The sequence below is a fragment of the Phyllobates terribilis genome, unplaced genomic scaffold, assembly GCF_046119375.1.
Source record: "Phyllobates terribilis strain yellow unplaced genomic scaffold, ASM4611937v1 Scaffold_8__6_contigs__length_399053987, whole genome shotgun sequence".
Classification (NCBI taxonomy): Eukaryota; Metazoa; Chordata; class Amphibia; order Anura; family Dendrobatidae; genus Phyllobates; species Phyllobates terribilis.
In genome coordinates this window covers 81256730-81278737 of record NW_027362768.1, presented here as the reverse complement: position 1 = coordinate 81278737, position 22008 = coordinate 81256730, and the positions used below count along the sequence as shown (strand labels likewise).

Genomic DNA, 22008 nt, shown 5'->3' with positions numbered 1-22008 from the left:
GTTGACCGCTAGGTGTGTCAGTCAATCAGGTTTACAGTTTTATATAATCTTCGCCTGTATGGTGTGTTTATAAAAAGTAGCCCTATGTCCTTCCCCAGGCTTGAAATTATCCATATCAAATTTCATCACAAACGGATTACTAAACACTGATTAATAAACAGGACGGACTGAAGTTACTTGCGTTTAATATTATTCGTGTTAGTAAAGAATTAGTATGTAATTGGAATAATGGACATCTGCAGGTAATTTATCTGTGTTTTTACTGCAATATACTCCTGTAAACTATGTTATTTGATTTCTTTCGTTCAGCGAAAATACGTAGATTTTGCGATTTAGAAACACGTGAGCAAGCTACGTATAGCTGACCGTGGGAAAAACAGGGCGTGCCTAAATGTATCCCCGCTACCTTCAAAGTTTGCCCTTGCGATTTATTGATGGTCATTGAAAATGCAACTTTAAGTGGGAACTGCAAACGTTTGAAATTAAAGGGTAAGTTATTGGGTATTATTGGGATGCGTGGTATAAGAATATTTTCACCCTTAGCTTCTCCAGTTAAAATTGTGGCCTTTACAATGTGCCTGCCTAGTTCAGTGACTCGCAATCTAGTGCCATTACATAATCTCGGGGCGTCCAAGTTGCGCATTAACAAAACGGGTATACCGACCTTTAATTCGAGCTTATGAGATGGGACCCCGGATAGCTCCAAAGAGTTAAGAAACTCCACGGGGTAGCTCGTACAGTCTTCAGATGACATGACTGTGTCGATGGAGTTGTAGGTTGTTGCATCGCTGGTTACTTGGTCCAAGATAATTTTATTGATTTTTGCAACTGTTTCATTTCTTGGTGCTAGTATAGTTCTTTCACACAGCCAATTTTCATTGTGGATGTTTTGTTGCAAATTTGGAAAAACTTGAGCAATAAGTGCGTCTTCCGAATCCACAACATGACAAAATTGGTTAGTGAATAGAACCATACCTTCTTCGTCAGTTTCGATTCGACCTTCACCGATGTCGAGCAGTTTCTCAGCGTACGCGCCCGACTCTAGATCGCTGAATAACTGGACACGCATGTTGGTGGTGAGGTGCAGCTTTTCAACTTTGGTCCATAAATATGAGGATTTCAGACATGCGTTAATTTCGTCTGCTGCAGTGCCTCGCTCCATGACAGGCAAAGTTTGCCTAAAGTCCCCAGCCAATAAAACAACCACACCACCCATTATTGTTTGTTTACTGTGCAAGTCTTGTAGACAACGATCAAGAGCTTCGATGGCACGTTTGTGTGACATTGTGCACTCGTCCCACACGATTAGTTTGCACTGTTGCAACAGGAGGCCACGGGCTCTGCTCTTGCTGATATTACACGATGGGGTTTCTTCGTTCACCAGATTAAGAGGTAATTTAAAGACTGAATGTGCCGTCCATCCACCGCTTAGCAATGTTGCAGCAATTCCAGAGGAAGCCACAGCTAATGCAAGGTTATGACCGCTACAAATTTTTGCTAAAAGTAAATTAAGCAAGAAAGTTTTTCCTGTACCACCCGGGGCATCAAGGAAAAAAAGTCCGCCTTCACCATTCTCAACTGTCCTACTATTTTGTGATAAATCTCTCTTTGATCAGGTAGCAAACGTGGCTCAGTTTCGCAAATGTGAGCGTCTAACTGGTTGGTGTCATAGCTTAGCTCTTTTATCAACTCGTTCGACAGCTCTCCTCTACGCCGCGGTGAGGGTAGACCAAAATCGGACAATTTTTTTCCAGAAATTATTAATATTTTGTCCTCGATAAGCCCCAACGCCTCATTGAAACAGAGATCATCGTTAACGTGATCCATTCTTTCAAATCTGTGCATGATATCCTCTGATAACGCAGTTTTATACTTGTGCCAGAGTTGTAGAGGATTGGATAAACCGCTAGTGCATATCAATATGGCAAACAGCTCTCTTATTTGCGCCGGGGAGCGACATAGCACGGCCTCTTCTAAGGTGGTATCCCAGTGGTTATCATCTTCCCACAACCCCATCTTCTCACACACCTGCCGAAAAGTTGCAAGTTCTTGACCTTCAAATGTTTTTAAATCCGAGAAGTTGGTTGGACCCCTTATTACATTCAGCAGCATACGCAAGCAATAACATTCAAAATTGCTAACGTGCACTGTGTAAATGCGAGCTAGAGCGTCTCCTGCCTTCACACCTGGCCAGCCATCGACAGGTGTTCCTTGTAAACGACGTTTCCATTGCTTCCGTGCCACATTCCAAGTATAGTAGCGAGGGACGTCAATGTAAAGTAATGTTTTTGAAAACGTATCACTTTGGCACAACAGGAAAAATGCAGTTAGTGTAGTTTTAGGTGGTGCTTCTAATCTCTCTCTAAAATTATTTTCCGTAAAGTAAACCCTCTCGCCATTGGGTAAATGAATCGCGAGATGAGTGACGGTTGGATGTCTCTCGTGCAGAGGCAGACCTAAGATCCGCCACGCTGCTTCGTTACTACTAACATATCGGCCGGTTCTAAAGGTCTGCACCTCATCTCTTGGGTCAATGTTAACATTCCCTTGCTGGCGGATGTTAAAAATAGCCTGGTCGCTACCCTTATTAATATATTTACAAATATATTTTATCGTCTGTACCGTATTACAGAACTCTGCATTTAAATGAGAATTAAACATTTTTGATAAGGGTGGAGAATATGGGACCACCCAGCTATTGTCCACCAATATTTCCTGTGTTCCTCTACGGGTTTTTATAATCGTCGTGCGTCCACCATTCTCTGGTGCTCTGCGCCTGTACAAAGGATAACCGTTGTCATTGGTTTGAGTATCTTTTAAAAGCTTCCTCGGATATTTTTTTTTACATTTTCCTTCCTTCATGCATGGCGATGAAGAATTGAATGTACCACATGGCCCGTGAATCATATTCTTTGTCACTGTATCATACAGCTTTTGATCGGTTTCTGGGTTTGGTATCTCAGCACATATGATTTCGTCAATTTGGTTCGGATGCAATTTTTCCTTTAACCACAGCAGTAAGTGCACATGAGGCAAACCTCGCTTTTGCCACTCGATCGAGTACATGAAGCATTGCATATCACCAAATATGTTACCTTTTGTAAGTAGAGCTACCAACTTCTGTACTTTTATTCTAAATACTCGGGCTGTTAAGTCATGTCTGTCCGTTGAATTTTGACCAGCCATAAGCTCTTTGGTGATTTCTGGCCAAGCGGGGTTGCAAGTCATTGTAATAAATAAATCAGGCCTCCCATAATTACGTACGTATGTGAATGCATCTTGTGTGTATTCGTGTAGGTATCTCGGGCTATTTACAAATGATGACGGGAGAATCACCATCTGACTTAAGTTATTTGGATCCAAATCCGCATAATTTCTTATTGCATCTTGCAAGTGAAAATAATTTTCTGCGCGCAGTTTTTTTTGATTTAAAGAAATTAACCTTAAGCGCTCACTTTCCATCTTTACATACATGTCGACCAGAAACTGATGAAGTAGGAGCCTACACTTAAGCATCAAATTAAAATCGCTGCGACGGACCATCAAGTGAAAGGCATAAAAATCTTTGCAGGACACCTTTTTGCTTGGCATTGCTTGTTTGGTAATTTGATTTATCTGAGGAATATCAATGCTGTACCCCTCTTGTCCTTTCCAAAAAATTATTGGGTACTCGAGAGCGTCATAGAATCTGTGTATTGGAAACCCTAGTGAGCATGCCATCGCGCGGCTGCACAACGATGTCCCGAGACATAGTTTGTTCGCTACTAACTATTACAGCAGCTATTTCATTTGTAGTAGGGGCATTGAATCGTCTCTCATGTTGACCACGTGGTACACGGTCTGGGTGAATCACTACTTTGAAATGATCGTCATTGATCATTCTGTCTCTAGTCGTTTTAAATTCATGCACCAAAACGTTGTGGTCGTGAAGTACTCGTAATTTTTTAACTATGTTTCTATCTACGCTTTGCACACACTCAGTACGCCTGTTGATTTGTTCTTCTTCGTCACCTATGAAATAAACTTGTAAAAATTGTGGTTGCGAAATGGACGTAGGAATTAAAGAACCGATACGGTGGTATACTTGTCCTTTGTATTGTAAAGGTCGGGCAAAACCCTGGCATTGAGACAATTTGATTTGCTCCAAAAGACGTCATATGAAAGCACATGTTGTATTTTCTTATATTATTTAGAAAAAGGCGAGATTCATCAGTTTCATTAGAGAAAAGCTCTTTTAAAGGTTGAACTGGCTCGTCTATATAAGGAAGAGCTACTTTCCCGCCCAAACACATACCTGCTGCTTCCTCTTTCCACTTAAGAGCGCCGCAATATTTGCAATCTATGGTCATTGCTTCTATTTTTATAAGCTTGTGAGTTTCATAATCAAGAGTCTCGTCATACTCAAATGCTGCTTTATTAAACAATATCCATGTATTTCTTGTAAATGTTTGACGTCGCTGTGCTGCCCTTTCAGCAACGGTGCGTCTGCGAGATTCGGCCATTTCATAAGTTTCAGTGGCTCTTTGGGACGCCATGTAAGTCGCTTGCTGCTGACGTCGAGCTTGGGACTGTTCTGGAGTTTCAGCAGCCCGTTGAGACGCCAGATACTCCGCATGCTGTTCACGTCGGGCTTGGGACTGTTCTGGAGTTTCAGCAGCCCGTTGAGACGCCAGATACTCCGCATGCTGTTCACGTCGGGCTTGGGACTGTTCTGGAGTTTCAGCAGCCCGTTGAGACGCCAGATACTCCGCATGCTGTTCACGTCGGGCTTGGGACTGTTCTTGAGTTTCAGCAGCCCGTTGAGACGCCAGATACTCCGCATTCCGTTCACGTCGGGCTTGGGATTGTTCTGGAGTCTCTGCAGCTCTATGTGCCGCACAACGCACCGCCTGCTCAAGCCTTCGTTGCTCGGCTTGTTGAGACGTCTCATCACGTCTAATTATTTTCATAGCTCGGGCTTTATTAGAGCTTTGCGAAATGTTAGACTTACTCTTTCGCGGCATTTTTATAAGTACTAATTACAAAATAGGTACTTAGTAAAGTTCAAACAAAATACTAAAACAATCTAATTAGTTATATTACGATCGCTGTACAGACGATATCAGTTGAATATAACTGGTCTATGAGGAGCAGCTGTGGCGCGGTTACCCATAGCAACCATTCCCAGTGCTCTGTGGGAGCTGAGAGCAGCCTGCTGGTGCTGTGGGTGACATGCTGCGCTGCACACACACAGGGCTTTGCTGCACACAGGAGGGGAGGACGCCATTTGTGTAGCGCTGCTGCCGGTGCTGTCAGGCTGCAGTGTGTGCATCCTCCATGGAGACGCGCTCAGGTTACTGCCCCTCCCCGTGTGTGAGTCACTTCCCCTCCACCCAGGTGAGGGGCTCGGAACTTTCCCGGCTGCAGCAACTGGCGCAGGTGAGCGCATGTTTTATTATACGGTGTTATGTGGAGGGATAATGGCGGCGGGGACCCCCTGTGTGAGGACAATGACGGCCCGGTGCCCCCGGGCCACCTGCAGGAGGAAGCCTCACACTCCCCCGGGCTGTGGGCGCGGGCAGGCCGTGCTGGGACGTGTAGTTCCCTAGTAACCTGTTCCTGACATATGGGCTGTTTTCTGGGCTATATTTTTTATTTTTATTTTTATTTTTTTTTTTAAGTCTGAGAAAATGTCATAAATTATCCTTCTCCCTTCAGCTGTTTCCAGAGTGTAATGTATCAGGGTGAGCTCATGATTGACAGCTGCCAAAGTTTCTAGGAAATGTCAGTCCCTGGTGGTCGTGTGTGAACCCCCTGTGCCACACTTGTACCTGGTCACGGTATATGATCACCCCTGTATTCTGACTGTGGACAGGCGGCAACTGTGACCTCACTATACAATGATCCACTATGGGCAAATTATTGTATTATCAATCTCTTCTGACTGCTGTAAATCAGCCATTTAAATATCACCTGTGTATGTGTGTATATAAGCGTTTGATAAATATACAAAAAAGTTTGATAAATATACTAAAATGTGCATTGTAAAATAGTATCTAATTTAATTAAATTTATGGTTCACCATTTTGGTCATAGTGGCTTCCACATAAAAGGTAGATATATGCTGTCGCGGACTTTTATTTAGAACTATTCAAGACAAACAATTCTACGGTACATCATCTTTGTGTAACTCCAACGGTTTAGGCAGCGTACGCCAAGATAGTTCTCAGAGGCCAGATTTTTTTCCGACTTAATTGACATGTATCGTTATATTACGACCAAAATTACATAAAATCATTACAATTTGTAGCCTATATGTTATTCCGATGTATAATCTATATTACTGTAAAGTTTCATGCAAATCCGTGCAGTAGTTTTTTCGTGAAAGCGTAACAAACATACATACTCACAAACTTTCGCATTTATAATATTAGTAGGATTATTATTAATACAAAATTAAAAATCGCCGCACCTTCCCTTTAAAGAGTTTGCAAATTACCCGGGATCTAACCTGTCATGTCAACACCTACCCTCTAACTGTACGATGCCGGCAGCAAAAGTACGGTAGTTTTTATTTTTATTTTTTATAATAGAATTACTTAATCTTTTAAAACGGCTATTAACAGCATTTCAGGACTTTTGCTAAAATTGATTCTTTGGATAAATTGTTTAATGCCTTGTGCTGTAATCACACAGGCAATAAAAAGAATAACTTCTCGAGATGAGAGCATAAATTTGAAGTAGATTTTTGTAAAATTCGATTAGAATTCAGTTCAAATTTGTTAACATACAGATTATTTGAAATTAGCTTCTGCTCGGAATCACCGAAATGGCAGCTGCTAACCTATATTTTTTTTTTTAGAACTGTTTAAAGGTCATCAAAATGTTTAAAAAATGTAAAAAAAAAAATCCTTACTCCCCTGTCTGGCCTCTTCAGTGGCGGAAGCCTCTGCTCCGTTCAAGATGCCCAGGGATTTCAGCAAGGACTGGAGAGGTGACCGGTAAGTGGAATATAAGTGGTGTTTTTAAATTTTATGTTTATTATGCTCTGGGAATCAAACTTCCTAGGAAAATCTACACAAGCAGGCGAATACTAATTTTGCCAGGGCCGCTCATCTTTGATCCCTTTCTTTCTACTTAGTTAATGGCTTTTACTTTGTTGTAATATTTCCGAGAAGCCTTGAAATACCGTATATTCCGGCGTATAAGACAACTTTTGAAGACTGAAAAATCTTCTGTCTAGTCTGGGGTCGTCTTATACGCCGGTAATGTTTTTGAACTTTCAGAAATTGACATGCGGGGATACTCTGGGGGTGTTAATAAGCTGCCGTGGCCGTATCCCTGCCATGTGGGAGTTAATATAAGGTGGAGGGAGTTAAAATACGGCGGCGGTAGGTCCAGACAGTCAGCGCTTTCGTGCTGAAACTGACACATCGCTGCGCTGTGTCTTCTCAGGCCTGGGACACAGCACAGCGTATTCCCAGCAGCGGAGACAGACAGAACCTAGCGAACTTTTCTGACAAATCGCAGTGTCTTCCCAGCTCCGGACACAGCGCAGGGCTTCTGTGCCGACAGCTTTCACTTGTCACAGAAGCGCTGCGCTGTGTCCGTAGCTGGGAAGTTCGCATCGCTTCTGTGACAAGTAGTGTTGAGCATTCCTATACTGTAATATCGGGTATCGGCCGATATTCGCGGTATCGGAATTCCGATACTTTTACAATATCGAATACCGGAATCGGAAGTTCCCATAATGCCTGCGCTCTGCAGTGTCTCTGAAGGATGACAAGCTGGATGGCAGAGCTCAGCTGAGATCCAGCCTGTCATCAGAATGCCATCCCAGCGTGGGAGAATTCTCCTGATTGTTTAAAAGACGGCGGGCGGTAAAAAGCCGCCGGCTTTTAAACAATCACACAGCCCCATACTGCTTCCCCGCAGCCTCCCACCCCGATCCTCCGCTCCCCTCGCCACCTCCCATCCCGATCGTAAGTTAGGACCGGGTGGGGAGTGCAGCACAAAGGAGCGGGGAGCGAAGGACCCGGGCGGGGAAGCCGGCAGTGAAAAGACTTCACCGCCGGCTTTCCCGTTCTGTGCTGCGCTTTCCCGCCGGTTATTTCAAATGAACAGCTAAGGTATCAGGTAATGCCGATCAGCTGTTCATTTGAAGTCGCCGCGGTGCCCTCAGAGGGTTCATGTGAGTTCATGCTTGACTGCATTGCATGAACTCACATGAACTTTCCCACGGTCTCACAGGTCAGCCTCACCTCCCAGACCCGTCATGATTGGTGTGTGTGGGGTGTCTGTGCGATGTCTGCGGGTGTGTGCGGTGTCTGTGAGATGTCTGCGAGTGTGTGCGGGTGTGCGCGGTGTCTGCGAGTGTGTGCGGGTGTGCGCGGTGTCTGTGCAATGTCTGGGGGTGTGTGCGGTGTCTGTGCGGTGTTTGTGCGATGTGTTCGGGTGTGTGCGTGCAGGCAGACATAGGCCGATGTGACACTACTACTCCCATCGGCCTATGTCTGTCCCCCGTCCACTCCTGCCAGCAGGATCAACTCGATGGGAGCAGTAGTTCCCATCAGCCTGATCCTGCTATATAAATTGCCCTACTGTGTCCCCAATAAATGTTAAATACATGTCATTGGTGGCCAGTGGTTACCTACAATAAATTAGTTCATACATTACCTGTCCCCGCCGATCGCCACCTAAAATAAAGTAAAAAATAAAAAACTACACCTATACTCACCTAGACACCTAATTCCCCGAAGCCATCGATCTCCTGTAATAAAATATAAAATAATAAACCACAACCTTATCCTTACCCCTCCGTAGTAGTCCACGAGTGTCCCACGAAGATCTCCAGTTCAGAGCAGCCACATAGAATGTGACCGCTCTGAACCGCCGCCGCTAGAATGATGGGGCCGTAAAGCAGCCCCGTCATTGCATAAGCGGGTTCGCCGGAGTTCAGGCAGCGCTGCTCCGGTTAGCTGCTTTACGGCCCTGCTGTATCGTGAGAAATTCCCACGGTACAGCAGTGCCGTAAAGGAGGTCTCCGGAGCTGCGCTGACTGAATGCACTCCGGTGACCTCAGTCAGTGGCTCCCGCTGCCGGGAGCGGACGTGTTCCCGGCAGCGTGAGCTTACAGCAGCCATGCACAGCTGTCACCATCTCCAGATGTGACAGCTGTGCATGGGAGATCAGCGCAGGAACGTGGACAGGTAACTATTTTTTTTTTAGTAAACTAAGAATTAAATAAAATGGTGTGGTTTATTTCAAATAAATTATTTTTTTCTGGGTGTAGTGTGTTTTTTCTTTTTAACACTTTGTAGGTTAGTAATGGGGGTGTCTTATAGACGCCCATCATTACTAACCTGGGCTTCATGGCAGCTGGCGCTGACATGAACCCCAGCCCTATTACCCCCTGCCACCGCACCAGGGCAGCGTGGAAGAGCGAGGCTAAGTGCCAGAATTGGCGCATCCTATGGATGCGCCATTTCTGGGGCGGCTGACGGCTGGTGTTTCTAGCCTGGGAGGGGGCCAATATTCATGTCGCCCTTCCTGGGCTATTAATATCAGCCCCCAGCTGTCTGCCTAGCCTTTGCTAGCTATTAAAATAGGGGGGACCCCACGTCATTTTTTTGGGGGGGTCCCCCATTTTAATAGCTAGTAAAGGCTAGGTATTCAGCTGGAGGCTGATATTAGTAGTCTGGGAAGCTCCGTGGGTATTACCCCCTTCCCAGGCTTCAAACATCTGCCCCAGCTGTCTGCTTAACCTCCTCTAGAGACTAAAATTAAGGGGAACCCCACGCCAATTTTTTTTTAAATAAATCCTTTATTTTAACACTAAATGACAAGTACAGTAATCAACACTGTCACTGTACTTCATATATATGTGACTGACATGTTTCTATCTATCTAATCTATGTATGATTCTCTATTCCTTCTATTCTAAATTGTCGGGTACAGATGCTGAATTGCCGGCCGGCTTTTTTAAAGAGACGGTGCATGAAAACACTATTATTTTTTTAATAAATCCTTTACACTAAATGACAAGTACAGTAAGCAACACTGTCACTGTACTTCATATATATGTGACTGACATATTTCTATCTATCTAATCTATGTGTGAAGCTCTATTCTTTCTGTTGTAAATTGTCGGGTACCGGTGTATGCCGCTGATGAAAATGGATGATAGTAATGTTGTTGTTGTATGCCTTATGTTTATGAGTGACAGTTTTCCTGCTATATACCTGCATGTCATAAGAATTTAAATTAAAAAAGGACCATGTTAAATTCAAATCTGTTTTTTTTTAATTTTTACCGGTGTTTGGTATGCGTTGGAAAAGGGGTAGTCTTATACGGTGAATATATCCTAAACTCTATATTTTAACAGGAAAGTAGGGGGGTCGTCTTATACACCAGGTCGTCTTATACGCCGGAATATACGGTATACAGCAAAATCTCTTCACAAGACCACCTATTTAAAGGCGTATACCACTACCCTTTGGTTTCCATTTCTAGGTCCTTACTCTTCATAACAATTGCTTATTTAATGTACTTTAATTACTTGCGATCCTTCTATGAGCGCACCTTGGTGCGGGTCATGAGATCCTTTGCTGACATGCAGGCACTCCTTCCTGGTCCGTTACGTCTGACCAGCCCCTCTTCTGGGCTGAGGATTCGGATGGAGTTTTAGGAGCATTTCCTTCTGCTCCTGATAGGGTGGAGCTGCCTTGAAACGATTAACAGTGTTTTTGAGCACGCAAGCTCAGATCAGTCATCCCTATTCTCTGCACTGACCCTGCCGATGCTTCAGAGCCCTGGACCCTTTAATTGATAAGCGCCGTGATGTGCTGGTCATTAGAGAGAATAAGGCACCCAATTTTCATCCAAAAATCTTTCTGTAGTGAGAATGCAAGTCTTCCATTCTGATTGGTGCCAGTTTCCAAACACCCACCCATCAAGGATTTATGACCTATACTTTCTATATGTCATAAATATCTCGAATATTAATATCTTGGTTCAATCTGATAATGTGGCCCTCACATCTAAAACTGCAGAGTACAAAAGTTTAAAGAAGCCCTCTCATGAAGATTTTTTTTTTCTAATATTGATATGTATATTTGCATGTAATGTGGTGTGTATGTGGCCACAACTTTTTATTATGCCCCCAATGTATACCCCCGGGGCCCATAAGTATCTTTGTAATTACCCTTTCCCTTTTACATTCAGAAACTTTGCTAATCTCATTAATATTCCCTGCATATCTTCTGTCTCATTCAACTGTGCCCTTTCGAATGCACGCTCAGCATGTAATAAACTCTCTTACATCCATGACTTTTTCCTCTCTAATTACCTCAACCTTCTGGCTCTCACCGAAACTTGGATCCAGCAGTCGGACACCACCGCCGGTGCAGCTCTCATATGGTGGCCTACACTTCTCTCATACCCCGAGACCTGACAACAAATCAGGTGGAGGTGTTGGTCTGCTTCTTTCAACAAAATGTACTTTTCAGGTTATTCCCCCAGTACCCTCCCTTATCTTCCCTTCTTTTGAGGCCCACACAGTCAGACTCTACCACCCCTTCTCCCTGCGAGTGGCGGTTGTCTATCGCCCTCCAGGTCCCTCCCGTCAGTTCCTGGATCACTTTGCTGCCTGGCTTCCAAATTTTCTATCCTGCGACATCCCCACTCTAATCATGGGAGATTTTAACATCCCAATTGGCAATTCTCTTTCGTCATCTGCCGCTCATCTTTTATCGCTAACCTCCTCCTTCAGCCTTTCACAGCTTGTTAATTCTCCTACATATGAAGACGGAAACACATTGGACCTGATCTTCTCCTGGCTTTGCTCAGTACACGACTTTACTAACTCTCCCCTTCCACTCTCTGACCATATTCTTCTTTCGTTCTCTGTCAAGAGCTGTGACTACTCAAGAAACCCCCACTTTCCACACTTATAGAAATATACGCGCCATTAACACCCAGAAATTTATGAAAAAGTTGCAATCATCATTGGCCCCAATCTCCTCCCTCTCATGTTCCGACTCTGCATTGAAGCATTATAACAAAATATTTCTATGCGCTCTGGATAAAGCTGCACCTACACAAAGAACAATTCGGCATAGATGGCGACAACCCTGTCACACGCCTCAAACACGTTTTCTCCAGCAGTGCTCCAGGTACGCTGAACGGCTGTGGAGAAAATCCAAATTGCCTGAAAATTTCCTCCATTATAAATTTATGCTGAAAACCTATAACTCTGGCCTTCACCTCTCCAACCAAACCTACTTTAACAACCTCATCATCTCACTTTCCAATAATCCTAAACTCCTCTTTGACACGTTTCACTCTCTCCTCAATCAAACAGCACAGGCCCCGACCACCGACCTCAGCACTGACGATCTGGCCAATTATTTCAAAGAAAAAATTGACCATATCCAACAGGAAATTTTCTCCCAATCCCCAAATGTTATGCATGCTCTGCCCCCCCTCCCCTCCCCCCACACACACATTGTATCTTGCTCACTTTCTGACTTCGAACCAGTCACGGAAGATGAAGTGATCAGGCTCCTTGAATCACGTCACGTCAAGTGAGGCGTGACATCAGTTCCAGGATCCAACGCTCATCTTCTCAGTGTCTCTGAAGGATGAAAAGCTGGATGGCAGCGCTCAGCTGCGATCCAGCCTGTCATCAGAATGCCATCCCAGCGTGGGAGAATTCTCCTGCTGAAGCGCTGAGCGCAGGAGAATTCTCCGACGCTGTCAGTGACGTGCATGAGGTGAGCTGAGTTCATTGGACATGAACTCGGCTCATCTGGATGCCGTCACAGCCAAGCCAGACACTGAGGAGCGCAAGCATGCCTGCGCTTCTCAGTATCTGCGGCATGGCAAGCTGGATGGCAGCTTTCGGCTGCGATCCAGCCTGTCATGTGAATGTAGCAGAGCTGAAGCTGTCCTGGGAACCATGGAAAGATAAGGATGAGGTTGCTTTATTATTTTACTTTTATTGCAGAAGACATTTGACTTCAGCTGGAATGGGCGTGATGGTAAGTATGGTTTAATTTAGAACATTAAAAAATTGTGTTTATTTCAATTAAAGGACTTTATTCTGGGTGTTGTGTTTTTTTTTTTTTTAAATACTTTACTAGAAATTCATGGCGGTCATGTCTAATATTGGCGTGACCCCATGAATTTCGGGCTTAGGGCCAGCTGATAATACCAAGCTGGCCCTAACCCCTTTATTACCCAGTGAGCCACCGCACCAGGGCCCTGGATGAGTTGGTTACAGCGCCAGAAGATGGCGCTTCTATGAACGCGCCATTTTCTGGGGTGGCTGCGGACTGCAATTTGCAGCGGGGGGGGCCCAGAAACCTTGGGCCTCTCTGCGCTGCAGATTCCAGCCCCCAGCTGCCTAGTTGTACCTGGCTGGACACAAAAATAGGGCGAAGCCCCAAGTATTTTTTTTTTTTTAATTATTTCATGAAATAAAAAAAGGGCTTCCCTATACTGTTGTGTCCTGCCAGGTACAAATGGGCAGCTGGTGGTTGGGGGCAGCCCGTTCCTGCCTCTGCTGTACCTGGCCGGACACAAAAATAGGGCGAAGCCCCACATCAATTTTTTTTTAATTATTTCATGAAATAATTAAAAAATAAAAAATACGTGGGGCTTCGCCCTATTTTTGTGTCCAGCCAGGTACAACTAGGCAGCTGGGGGCTGGAATCTGCAGCGCAGGGAGCCCAAGCTTTCTGCCCCCCCCCCCCCTCCCCGCTGCAAATTGCAGTCCGCAACCACCCCAGAAAATGGTGCGTTCATAGAAGCGCCATCTTCTGGTGCTGTACCCAACTCATCCAGGGCCCTGGTGCGGTGGCTCACTGGGTAATAAAGGGGTTAGGGCCAGCTTGGTATTATCAGCTGGCCCTAAGCCCGAAATTCATGGGGTCACGCCAATATTAGACATGACCGCCATGAATTTCTAGTAAAGTATTTAGAAAAAACACAACACCCAGAATAAAGTCCTTTAATTGAAATAAACACACAATTTTTTAATGTTCTAAATTAAACCATACTTACCATCACGCCCATTCCAGCTGAAGCCAATGTCTTCTGCAATAAAAGTAAAATAATAAAGCAACTTCATCCTTACCTTTCCATGGTTCCCAGGACAGCTTCAGCTCTGCTACATTCACATGACAGGCTGGATCGCAGCCGAAAGCTGCCATCCAGCTTCCCATGCCGCAGACACTGAGAAGCGCAGGCATGCTTGCGCTCCTCAGTGTCTGGCTGTGACGGCATCCACATGAACCGAGTTCATGTCCAATGAGCTCAGCTCACCTCATGCACGTCACTGACAGCGTAGGAGAATTCTCCTGCGCTCAGCCCTTCAGCAGGAGAATTCTCCCACGCTGGGATGGCATTCTGATGACAGGCTGGATCTCAGCTGAGCGCTGCCATCCAGCTTGTCATCCTTCAGAGACACTGCAGAGCGCAAGCATGCCTGCGCTTCTCAGTATCTGCGGCATGGCAAGCTGGATGGCAGCTTTCGGCTGCGATCCAGCCTGTCATGTGAATGTAGCGGAGCTGGAGCCGTCCTGGGAACCATGGAAAGGTAAGGATGAGGTTGCTTTATTATTTTACTTTTATTGCAGAAGACATTGGCTTCAGCTGGAATGGGCGTGATGGCAAGTATGGTTTAATTTAGAACATTAAAAAATTGTGTGTTTATTTCAATTAAAGGACTTTATTCTGGGTGTTTGTGTTTTTTTTAACTTTTACTATGGGGTTAGTAATGGGGGTGTCTTATAGACGCCTCTCTATTACTAACCTGGGCTTGATGTCAGCTGGCATTATAATCTGACATCAACCCCAGCCCTATTATCCCACTGCCACCGCTACAGGGCAGTAGGAAGAGCGAGGCTAAGTGCCAGAATTGGCGCATCCTATGGATGCGCCATTTCTGGGGCGGCTGACAGCTGGTGTTTCTAGCCTGGGAGGGGGCCAATATTCATGTCACCCTTCCTGGGCTATTATCAGCCCCAGCTGTCTGCCTAGCCTTTGCTAGCTATTAAAATAGGGACCCCACGTCATTTTTTTGGGGGGTCCCCCATTTTAATAGCTGGTAAAGGCTAGGTATTCAGCTGGGGGCTGATATTAGTAGCCTGGGAAGCTCCGTGGGTATTACCCCCTTCCCAGGCTTCAAACATCTGCCCCAGCCGTCTGCTTAACCTCCGCTAGATTCTAAAATTACGGGGAACCCTACGCCAATTTTTTTTTTTTAATAAATCCTTTATTTTAACACTAAATAACAAGTACAGTAACCAACACTGTCACTATACTTATATATGTGACTGACATGTTTCTATGTATCTATCTAATCTATGTGTGATGCTCTATTCTTTCTGTTCTAAATTGTCGGGTACCGATATTTGCCGCTGATGAATTGCCGGCTTTTCATGTTTCACTGTCAGCACTGTTCCCATCGATTTGGGCAATCACTGTAATGCCACAACCACCATGGCTGTGACATTACAGTGAGTGGCAGACAATCCCTGCATGATTGGTGCTCTAAATAGCGTCAAACATGCAGGTCGGGGACCCGAGCTCCCGCCCGAGCATGTTGAAAGTACTCGGCGAGCTCCGAGCATCTCGAGTACTGTGATGCTCGGGCGAGTACCGAGCAGTGGTGAGCATGCTCGCTCATCACTACTTTTGACCCTTCTAACTTCCTAACAAAAAAAAGGTTTAAAAAATAATGCAGATGTAAAGTAGACGTGGTAAATGTTATTTATTAACTATTTTATGGGACATAACTCTCTGATTTAGGGGCATAAGATTTAAAAGTTTTAAAATTTTGCTAAATTTTCTTCTTTTTTGCCAAATTTCTGATATTTTCACAAATAAACACAAGTTACAGCATCAAGAGAATGGCAAGAGTGTGCAAAGCAGTCATTAAAGCAAAAGGTGGCTACTTTGAAGAACCTAGAATATAAGACATATTTTCAGTTGTTTCACACTTTTATGTTAAGTATATAATTCCACATGTGTTAATTCATAGTTTTGATGGCTTCAGTGTGAATGTACAATTTTCATAGTCATGAAAATACAGAAATTTCTTTAAATGAGAAGGTGTGTCCAAACTTTTGGTCTGTACTGTATATCGAACAAATTTTTCCACTGTCATGAAGCACAATATGTCACGAGAAAACAATCTCAGAATCCGGGGGATACATTGAAGCGTTACAGAGTTATTACCACATAAAGTGATACTGGTCAGAATTGTAAAATTTTGGCCTGGTCATGAAGGTGAAAGCTGGCTTATGGGGTGAAGGGGTTAAACATGGCTGATCCTGCCATGAGATCAGACACTAAAGCTGTCCATACATAAGAGATTCCAGACAGCCGTTTGATACATGACTTATCATATATGGTTGGTCTGTTTAAAAGAAACCTGTCATGTGCAAAAAAACACTGTTTACCTGCAGGTACATAGCGTCAAAATGCTGTCTAGCCGCCTTACTGAAAGCGCGGATAGCGGGAGGAAATGCACTTTCAACCTGCAGAGCGAGTTGTCAATTTGCCGAGGCGTGATTACGGCTGCCGCTCAGTGTGACTGAAAGTACAGCTACCTGGAGGATGTGATAACCTCCCGCGTGCTACTCCCTTTCAGTCAAATCATGTAGTTTCACAACAGCTGGCATACCTTAGGTTGTTCCACACACTAGGCCATGCAAATTTTACCATTTTTACTGAATTTGGTAAAATCTGCATTTTCATAGAATACAAATTTATAGTGTAAGTTTGACCTTAATTGGCAAATGGGAATTGCTATTTGTACCAACTAACAAAACCTTTTGTAATTGTATACAAAGGGGTATGTTGTGTGCACTACAAAATTACAAAACGGACAAGCGCCTCCTAGCAAAATGAAGCAAACGTACAGGTGTAAGTTTCTGTGACTGCTTTCCTATAGCATGCAAACAAATACAACCATTCACAAAAAAAGAAATGTTCATCTCACCTGATTGAGAAAAAACACAGAGTGAGCAAATGTATTTTGAAACACTGAATATATCAATTTTGATCTGCATTAGAGCTATACAGACTGTATACTTATTCAGTTGGGGTACTTGGTGCACAGTTTGATAAAATTATTGAGCTAATTTACAATAACGAAGGGACCTATAGACTTTAGTAATTTTTATTCCTTGTTTGGAACATCTTGATTCAGGAAGATCCTTTTAAGGGAAATCGCAGCAGCAATTTTTTATGCATTTTTAATTTAAATGGCAATGTATTTGATATACATAACAAAAATTCATTCACAAAACAGTTATGAAAATTCCAAAAATAAAGTTTATCATTGAATTATTGCGTATGTAATGGTCACAACTTTATGTCGTCAGAAATTACGGTTTATGTCCATGTATATTATTCTTATAGTGCGGACACAGTGATCCAATTTGCACACTTGTATAGCTCTTCCCGCCGCTGTTTTAGCACTTGAAGCAGAAGTGGAAAAGTTGCATTTCTTAAACTTTCTTACACCAAATCCAGCCCACAGGGTTTATTTTCTGTTCTAACTTGCAATTCCGCATTCTTAAAGGGTTTTTTTTCTCTGAATCCTGACGGTTGTAAGGTATTCAGTGCCTGATTGTTGTTGGTTTATCAAGCAGTTGGCGTTTACCGGACTAGAGGAGGGAGAGTCCTGTTGACTCTTTGCATGGACTTGGTGTGCAAAGAACCGCTGTTTGCACTGACTTTCCCTCTGCCAATATGTAGCTCGCTGGTTACAGCATTTTGCATCCTGGAACAGTGTGCGGCTGTGAACAGATCTCTGGATGAATACTTCATCCACTGGAGACTAGAAAGCCCCATACAAGCTTGTATATAGGTCTGTGATGTCATCCTCTTACTTGCATTGATCCCTTACACCCTGGTTTGGTGACATGGCAGTAGAGCTTCAGAGTTGCTCCTCCTATTACACACCTTTTTGCTATGCAAGTCCCCAAAAAAACACACTCAATCCTCTGAATGATGGCACACACTTATAAGACTGCCTGCAAAATTGGAAAAAAGTCATTGTTTTGAGCCTTTAAAATGAAAGAGAACTTGCAAAGAGAACTTACCATGAGTGATCCAGAGGGAGAGGAAGCAGAAGACTCTAAAATCACTGAAATTGTATGTATTAAGTAACTTTTGTTTTAAAGGAATTCTCTTTAATACCACTCTATACATTTACTCTACTGACCTCTTGCAGGGCTTATAGGTCTGTCGGAGTGTTTAGCTTAAAAGTAATTTTATGTTGGAAAAGTTGCAGTTGTTTCTCCACTTTAATGCTGCTTGTTTGTTTTTTTGCAAATTATTTTTTGAGATGTAACAAAGGAAAGGGGGAACATAAATTAAGGGATAATACATTAAAATGTGAAGGATATATGTTTGTGCTGAAGAATAGGATTTGTTGTCACAAAACTTGCGCATATATGTATAAACAGCAGTGATGTGATAATTTTGACATATATAGTGTGTGTGTGTGTGTGTGTGTGTGTGTGTGTGTGTGTGTGTGTGTATAGATCTATCTCTTATTTTGAATAGTTTTCAGAGACTTTTGTAGTGCTTTGGGACTGAATGGTCTATCGCTTTTCCTTTTTGATAGTATGGCCATTTGTCACAGATGTGATACATGATTGTAGTTGTGTTCGCCTTTAAAAAATACAATTCGTGTGCATTTAAGCATAGTGGCTGTGTTCACGCTTTGTTTTTTTTTTTGCTGCTTTTTTTTATGCAAATTAAAAGCTGTGTTTTACAGGACCAGCAAAAGCTATGAGATTTCAGAAATCTCATGCACACATTTATTTTTTGTTCCTGCCGGAATTGGAAAACTGCTGCATTTTTGTAAACTGCTGCATGTCACTACTTTCAGCGTTTTTGCAGCTTATTTTCGCCCATAGAAAGCAATGAGTAAGTGCAAAAATGCAACAGGCACTTTTTCTGTATCAGCATCCACAAGAGACAAATGTACCTGAAAAACTCCGCCAAACCTGCTTTTTTTTAAAAAAAAAATTTAAAAGCAGCTTTACTGCAAAGAGATGTTTTGCCTGCAGGAAAAAAAACGCATCTTGTGAACATAGCCTAAGATTGCTTCAGGGATCTTTTAACACCTAGGCTGTAGCTTTTAAGCTTTTAAGATAAGAATGTAAGAAACAATTGTTTAATTCAAATATAATGTTCTGTTTAGGCAATGATATCAATGGAGGTTCAGAATCTTTTGAAGTTTAAAGTTTGTTCCAAAATTGTTTAATAATAGGGTAGCTCTGCCGAATATGCAATAAATTTCTTGGTTCTCGGTCTCACCAGCATATAGGTCATTGACTTGAGTACATTTTTGTGTAGTAGTTCAGCCATTTTAGATCATACAACACATTACACATGTCACGGAAATTCTAGGATAAAATTTAGAGGACCTGCCTCCAGGTCAAAGTAGTTGGTTTATTCAGCCATGTGGTTCTGGAGATATGGGACTTTATATTTAAAGCCAAACTCCAGCGTTATTTTTTTATTTATTTTTTTGTTCAGTGTTGGAGTGGTGCTTCTATTCTAAGGCCCCTAAACATAGTCTTAAACTTACCCGCTGGCGTCAACACCTTCCATCGATGCCATCTTGTAACCTCAACTTCTGACTGGCCAGAAGTCAGTGGTAACGGTCAGGCTTAGTGCCCACGATGCAGAAATGAAGCAGAAATTTTCCTGAGCATTTCTGCATCTCCTTGGCAGAAAAACGCATGCGTTTTTGACGCGCATTTGATGCGTATTTGCATGCATATTTGCCATGCGTTTTTCCAATGCATAGTATAGGCAAATACGCATGCAGGAACGTACAAGAATTGGTCATGTCCGTATTTTTTCTGCGCAGAAAAAATACGGACCTTGTGCACAGAACTTGCAGAATGTCATAGGAAGTCATGATGCAATTGCATGTATGTAATGCGTTTCTGGAGCGTTTACGTGCTGCAAATACGCACCAAATACGCATCATGGGCACACAGCCTCATAAGCTCTTACTGTAGGTCTGAGAGCCAGAATAAGGCTCTCATAGACTTGCATTGAAAAGTGACTTCCAGCTCGATCCAGCAAACACTGTAGCCGTCCGGCAGGTCACAAGCTGCTGGAGATCAGCGGGAGCAGCGGCGATAAAAGATGAAGACGGTGGTGGGTAAGTATGAGAGTAGAAGCAGGGAACTTAGATTAGAAGCACCATTCCAGTACTGCTGTGAAGTTTTATGGTCTTGATCGAGGGGCTTTCCTCACAGGGTAATAATGCAGAACAGCTTAGACACGCCCCTAGAGAATCCTGTAAGGTACACACCCCGTTGGCTAAGACCATAAAAATTAGCGCTAAGTAAAAAGACCCATATCTCTGAAACAGCATGGCGGATTAAAAAAAGAAGCAATAAACTGATTACTCAGTCAGTAGGAATAAAATAAGAGCAAAAACTGGCCAGTTTTGGCCTGGTGACAGATCATCTTAACTTTTAATTTTACTTGTTAAAATATTCAGTTTCAAGTTTTTAATATTATATTTCAGCACATCCAGAAAAGAAAGTGTCACCAGGTACAGTTACCAAAATGCAGGGCTTAACATACCAATGAATAGATGTCCAATGTGCATTTGTCTTCAGTATGTTGATAGAAGGATGATTGCTCTCAGCATCTTTTTTTTTTTCAACTGTACCAAAACCTATTATAAATGTGGTGTTTTTTTTTTTTGTTTGTTTTTTTTTTTTAAATTTGACCTAGCCTGATTTAATTAGTATAAATACTCAATCAGGAATATTAAATACAGAAAGATACAAGCAATTCTAGTGTAGAATCTTTCATGTAATGTGTATTGTCTTTGCAAACTTGTGTATGGTGCTTGACTGTGGTGTGTTGAATGTAGCCAAAGTTTTATTAATTCCCTATTTAACACACAATTTCCCTCATTTTTCCCTATATCTTATATATTTCCTATTACTAGGCCCTGATCCGCTTCCCCATCCCTTGGTAATCTTGACTATCCATCAGAGGATTAGATTAACCAGCACAAATCTGATGTCTATGCTGTCTTGTATTTGTATTACATGTTCACATTGGCATACAAATACATGATCGCATTGCTATCTAAGGTGTGAGCAGTGTGGTCTTTATCTATTGTGGTGGGTGGGTATAGGCTTGGTCTGCATTGAATCTATTGTGAGTTCTACTGCAGGGGGGTCTTTCACTACTAACTTTTTTATTGATAAGGTGGGTTATGCAATGCTTTAGAACTTTTTTGAACAAAAGAAATGGCTCCTAAATACCAATGTCCTTATAAACTCTGGGTCTCTGTAATTATAGTTTGTTAATGTATTTCCCTATACCCTCATTATTCTGATGGATTTGTACTTGTCATAATATTTATATATATATATATATATATATATATATATATATATATATATATATATATATATATATATATATATATATATATATATATATATATATATGTTGATATATTTTGAATATTGTTTCCTTTTTGTATTTAATTTTAACTTTTTTGGTGAGGTAATTATAGATTTACGCTATGGTTGTTTGGTACCCCCAAATTTAAGTTATATACAACATAGTTATCTTGAATATATGAGCCTGATTTTCCAGTTTGGGTTAATAATGTGGTTGTTAAATGCCCCTGTCAATCTGACAGCATTTAACAGGCGCCGGCAGGGATGCGTGTCATTCCACCCGCACATCAGCACGCCCCTGACGTGATCACGGGATGATGATGGGTTGCCAAAACAGCCGTGGGTCTGCTGATGGCCACTGTACCTGTCGTTATGATTGTCCTGTGAAAGCCAGACCATTGCTGGTGTTCTATAGGAGATCATGATTTTAGCTATACATAGTAATGATGACACACTGCTATATATAGTACAAGCTATCAGACATCACAGCTTTATAGTCCCCTTAGGGGACTTAAAGTGAAGAAAAAAAATGTTTTAAAAAAACACAAGTTTAAATCAC

General features: G+C 42.7%; 1 protein-coding gene across 6 annotated transcripts in view; it reads left to right on the top strand.

Annotated features, from left to right (window-relative positions):
• Positions 1 to 22008, top strand: part of SLC35A3 (solute carrier family 35 member A3) — a 120623-nt gene that overhangs the window by 39119 nt on the left and 59496 nt on the right. The window contains exon 1 of one of the 6 annotated variants that reach the window (XM_073643058.1): positions 17715 to 18147. The exons of the other annotated variants lie outside the window; for them this stretch is intronic. Coding sequence (XP_073499159.1) covers positions 18067 to 18147 — 81 coding nt within the window. The 5' untranslated portion in view covers positions 17715 to 18066. Of the gene's footprint in view, positions 1 to 17714; positions 18148 to 22008 lie in introns of those variants that run through there. 6 annotated transcript variants of the gene reach the window in all.